This window comes from Pygoscelis adeliae, unplaced genomic scaffold, assembly GCF_000699105.1.
Source record: "Pygoscelis adeliae isolate BGI_AS28 unplaced genomic scaffold, ASM69910v1 Scaffold349, whole genome shotgun sequence".
NCBI lineage: Eukaryota > Metazoa > Chordata > Aves > Sphenisciformes > Spheniscidae > Pygoscelis > Pygoscelis adeliae.
The window spans coordinates 839,264-845,075 of NW_008825608.1; the positions used below are offsets into that span (position 1 = coordinate 839,264).

The following is a 5,812-nucleotide window of genomic DNA, read 5'->3' on the forward strand; positions in this document are numbered from 1 at the left end:
GAGTCAGTCACTTGTTGGCTTTGAGAATGCTCTTGTATTAATGGCAAAATATTCCTTAGAAAAGCCTAACAGCTGAAATCTGCGTGAGCTTAAGTATTGTTTCTTCTGAGAAGAGCGGTGCTAGGATTGCTGCTTTTGTCTGTGTCCCTCTGCAGCGTGCACCTGTGAATACGAACAAACTCGGGAAACAAGTACCACCTTCTTGCTGATTTAACTAAGGACAGCATGTATCCAGGCACTGCTGGGGGCAGAACTGGTCACTAGACTTTCCTGACTTGAGCCCTACAGTACCTGAAGGACTATCTGAAATGATTTCTTCAACACGAGGTTGCATGATGAAGAGGCGATCAGCATCTCACCTCCTTCGCTATGTTGATCATCGGTGCAGACAGGAGATAAGATGGATCACTTCCAGTTGTGCATTGCATTTCCTACACATCCTAAAACCTCCCATAGCTTCCAGTTATCAAATACACGATTGGGCTTAAGATACATTATGTAGAAAAAAGTATCTAAAATTATTGCCATTCAGAAAAATGTTTGCTTAAAAAAAAATAAAAGGACTAAATTCTACCATTTTATTCAGAGAACTTCATAGTAGGTTCCAAACAAATTCTGAAGAGCAAGCAAGGTAAAAGCAAAAACCAAATCTTGCATACTTTAGCTCAAAGGCTAGAAGAGGAAATTTCACTGTGAACATATAAAGGTCGAACGGGAAAATCCCCCAGAGTAAGATGAAGTTGCACAGATTGACAGGCATTCTGTATTTACAATAAGGATACCACACTAAGCAACTCTTATCAATTAGCTAGCGGTATTTACTTCATATAATACTACTGTATTAGAAAAAAATAGAAACTTTGAGATCTTAACTTTTAAAATCCTCAAAATAATTATTTCTACAATTCTGAGACTGTTTTCCCTTTTTCTCTCCTGCATTTTTCCATTCAAAATTATGCAAGTCTCTCTCCATTTTTACACTTAGCTGCAAAAATCTTTTGAATGCTGAATCATGAAAAAATACCCAGGTTAGTATTTAAGAACTGCCACACATGGAATAAGTCTTTTTCTTTTTTTTTTTTTTTTTTAATCTTTTTAATGGAAGCACATTTGTTTTAAATTTCCAAGAGACAACTACTTAAGAAATTGTGAGAAAAGGTTCTGCAGTATAGAATACATTTAAGATGTTAGTTATCTATCCAACCAGTGAAACAGAACTGATTATCAATCTTTGCAACACTTTAAAATACTAAGATTGGTATTTTGGAAAGTGTAGGTAATTATGGAAGGCTTTTAGTGAGACAGGCACATACACATCACCCACTACAGTTAACAATATGGATCAGCTGGGAATAAATCTCTTAAATTATCAAAGTTATAGTCAAGAATTACCTTGAGTTCCTGAAGCTGGTCAGGTTCATAGAGCTTTGGAGACAATGCTTGGGCAAGAAAAGCATCAAGTTCCTGGCGACGAAGTATACGAACCCCCGGCCATTGTACCATATACCTACAGAGGAAGCCCATAATTATTCAGAAGCTTCCTTTAACAGGTAAATCAAGTGGTATTTTATTTGATCAGAAGCCACCAAAATGCAACAACAAAAAAAATCTGTTGTGCAAGAGCCTGCTTCCGGTGAAGAAGAATTTAAAACTTAAGTGGACTCTGATACATCTAAAAATATACAGATTCACGGCCTTTATAAAAAAGACTAATGGTAAAAGGACTTTGTGAACATGGTTTCCAGATAACACATTACTCAGAAATTATCTAGTCGGTGAATTTTATGCTCATCACGTCTTAATGAACAACAATTTAAATATTCCACGTCACAGGAGAGAAACATGCTGTCCAAATGAAAGAGGAGCTCTACTTTAAGATACCATTTGGACTATTCTTTGGACACTTACTATTCTATAAGGAGAAAAACAAAGGAGTTTTAGTGCTCAAAAGGCAAGACAAAGTACAATAGAACTGAAGACAAATTTACATTTATTGCTCTCAAAAATGGCTTAAAATTTCTCATGTGCAACATGCTAACCTTGGATTCTGCCAGATTTATAAGCCAGCTGTATTGAAATAATCACCCCTTTCCAAAAAGGTAAGCATCTCTCAATTCGTCAGTCAATTTTCTATCTGAAAATTAAACAGGTAAGTATTTTGGACCTTGTGACTTTCTCTTTGAAAAGCCGAAGTGTAAGAATTAATACTTCAACTGTTGGTTATCATCATCTCAACTAGATGAGCAATTTGAACACAGGGAAGCTAACACATCATAGGCAGAGTATCATTCACGTCAACCTTGCATCCCGATAAGCTGCTGTGCAGCTGTCCTCTGAAGAACTCTCTCTTTTGCTTTGCCACTTCACCAACACAGCCTCTGAGACCCCAAATGTTATTTTTTTAGGAAGTTGAAGACTAGAGTATAGTAAGGGTAAACTAATTCAAATGCTGCAGGGGCCTCTTTGCAACACAACATTTTTTTTCTCCTCCCTTCAGTCCTCTAGAGGCTGAAGAAAGAAACGTTGAATATACAGCATGCTTTTAAGACTCACAGCAGCAATGTTCTAAAAACGAAACAAACCCCTTCTCCTAGTGACGCTGCAAATGTGAATTAACACTTTCCATACTCACAGTTTAATACAAAGTTAAATATGTCAGAAAAATTACGTGGTAAAACCTTTCCTTCGTTCTGTTTTACCTTAAGGTAGCACTGACCTTAGTACGCAACAGAGCACCATAAGATGAGTGGGCACGTTAGTTGGATTGAGCATTGCTGGTGTATCTGATCTCATACAGGCCAAAAATGCCCTCATTCTTCGGTTCTTGTCTTCTACCGCTTTTCCCAGCCACAGCTTCTTCAGATTAGGACAGGTCCATTCCCTGAACGCAAGTGCTTCCACCAGCTCAGGGGTTTGAGGAGATTTTCCTTTGTAAGCAGCCCATTCTTTAATTATCACTGGTGAAACTACAAAATGGCAACAGTTGAAAGAAAAAATGCAGAGTTAAAAAGCAGCCTATATTTAAAACTTTGTGTGCAAGAGATTTTGATCCAAAAAGCATCACTTTGAGGTGGCGATAGATACTGATGTTCTGGATTACATTGCCAAATTGGTAAATCAAACTCTGTCCGGACCATCTTTCAATTGTGATCACCTACAAAGTAAGTGCATGCAGCCAACTGTACACTAGGAATGTTACATTAATATTTTCAAATTAATATACCACATAAAGGAACTACATATATTTTCCTAAAACAAACAGCATGATTTGAAAATGCAATTTTCCCCTAAAATATCTGTCATTGATCAAAAACCTACAGTGATAAATAAAAATAGTACATGAATACAAATATATTCCATATGTAGTCTTTTAAGAACAATACGATTCTAGTGATTTTATTCAAATCAGATTTAAAACTTATGCTGTAGTTGTTTGTAGTTGTTCAACTACTGCAATGGAGGGAGATCTCAAATATGGGTGGGTTTGGGTTTTGGGGGGTTTTTGCCTAAAAATTTTTGCAAAACATTACTTTACATAAGCCTTTCAATTTACTGCACTGCTTGCTATTAAGAGGTTAGTATTTTTGTGTCTGCTAAGCTCCCTTTCATCATCATCAAGACTGTTCAACTCTACGTTGCTGCTAAATCACCTCTCTTTTTTATGTCTGAAGGCAACCAAAACAGAACACAAGTTTTTTTTTTTAAAAAAAAAGAAAAGTCAAGACTGAGAAATGATACCTTTGGCCTTGGAATGACCCAAGTTTGACACAGCTCAAAATTTGTTTGCACCCTTCTCAACGCAGAGCCCAGTTACGCAGCGTGGAAAGATTCAAGGAACTTGTTAGTGAAGCTTCGGGTTACAGCCCAGAGAGACTCACTGCAGGAGCACAGACCCGCTCTTTCTGCTAGAAATCCTTCTGTTACGGATCGAGAAGAGAGTACTACTGGTGCCAGGATAGCCCTTACAGCTACGAAGTCTCCTTCAGCAATCAGACATCAGCCTTACAAGTAATTTTATGTTTAGGGGCAGGCAAACCACGGCAGAGGTGATGATTGGGATTAAAAAAAGCAGCTCTGGAACATCCCAAAGCACACTCATGCTTTTCTGGAATCAAACTACTCTAGCATCGTAGCGACATGTCATAGAGCTCAGGGTAAGTTTTACAAAGATAACACGGAGCAATGAAAATAAATATTCTGATATATTTAGTTGGTAGCCTCACTACAAAATCATGTTCTATTTTGGTTGCTACCAGTTTTTATATGCCACCAAGCTACACAAGATGGGCTTGAACAGCCAGCAGAGCTACTCCATTATTTGTGCACAGCTTATCACACCCGTTTTCACTTCTTGTTTAGGCCTGGGACAGCAAACATGAACAAATAAAAGGATGTATTTTATGCAGGCTCTCAAAGACTTGTTTAATTGCTTTAGGTCTCAGAAGCAAGAGATACTTTTGGACCAAAACTTCTTAGTTTTGAGGCTACTATGCAGAACAGTTTAATCCGTTAGCAGTAAAAAAAACCCAAACTGTTGACAATTGACAAAATAGTTGTTTGTGTTTTGGAGTTCTTTTTTCCTTTCCTTCAACCTCTTTTTGACAATGGAGGCGGTACTCCTAGCTACACTCAAGTTTCTGGGTTTGGATACCCCACCAGAGGCAAGCAGCTGCAAACTCCATATGCAGATCCCATTTAAGCACCCTCAGATGACCACTTCCTCAGCTTCTACAACTCCTGGAACAGCAGACCACAGCACGGAAAGAGCTGTACGGAACACAAATGTTTCACTATTGTTTATATGTGAAATACATGTGAAAGAAAGACCTCAAGCTTAGAAGGGAATATTTTATGTCTATGTTTTCTACCTGCAACCCTATGTTTCAACGTTCAAATTTGCTTCAAAGCTTTTAATCTGGGGATGACAACTTCCACGACCCTGTAAGATTAAGGCCACAGGCAGAGTACCTCAGTTTGCTCTCAAAACATACCACCTTCAGTAACACACTACCTGTAGAGGTCACACTGGAGATCCATCCTGGCTTCAAAATTTTGTGAAGTAATGGTTATTATGGGAAAGGTAACCATGCTTCTTGCAGAACCGTTTAATAGGAAGGTCACTCTAGTGGACTGGCAAACAATGTCCTCTCTGAATGATGGGGATGACGGGTGATAGTAGTAGGCGACTCTCCTCTGAGAGGTGCGGAGGCACCCGTTTGCCGATCGGACACACCCTCTAGAGAGGTGTGCTGCTTACCGGGGGCTCACATCAGGGATGTCACCAAGAGGCTGCCAAGCCTCCTACAGTCCACTGACTATTATCCGCTGCTGCTGTTTCACGTGGGCACCAGTGACACAGCCAGGAGCAGCCTGAGGACTATCAAGAAGGACTACAGAGCCCTGGGAGCGGTGGTGAGGGACTCGGGAGCGCAGGTAGTTTTTCATCAATCCTGCCGGTCAAAGGGAAGGGGTTTGAAAGGGCCAGCCGAATCTGGCGACTCAACAAATGGTTACGGGACTGGTGCCGCAGCCAGGGGTTCGGCTACTTAGACCATGGGACTCGCTTTGAGAAACCTGGTCTACTGGGGGCTGACGGGGTCCATCTGCCAGAGAAGGGGAAGAGCATCTTCAGTCATAGGCTTGCCAAGCTGGTGAAGAGGGCTTTAAACTAGAGATGCCGGGGGAGGGGAACCTCAATCCATCCCACTCCTACCAGTTTGATGCCAGGGCCAGCACCAGATGCCCAGAGCCTGGAGAAGGAACACAGGTCAGCAGGAGAGCACCTGAAGAGCAGCACAAAGGAACTCCAGCC

The 5,812-nt window shown here is 40.3% G+C and overlaps 1 protein-coding gene across 1 annotated transcript in view; it reads right to left on the reverse strand.

Moving 5' to 3' along the window:
* FAM120A (family with sequence similarity 120A) overlaps window positions 1-5,812 on the reverse strand; it is a 49,221-nt gene that overhangs the window by 11,980 nt on the left and 31,429 nt on the right. Inside the window, 2 exon segments of the mRNA XM_009332572.1 lie at window positions 1,393-1,507; window positions 2,717-2,966. Of these exon segments, the coding sequence (XP_009330847.1) occupies window positions 1,393-1,507; window positions 2,717-2,966 (365 nt within the window).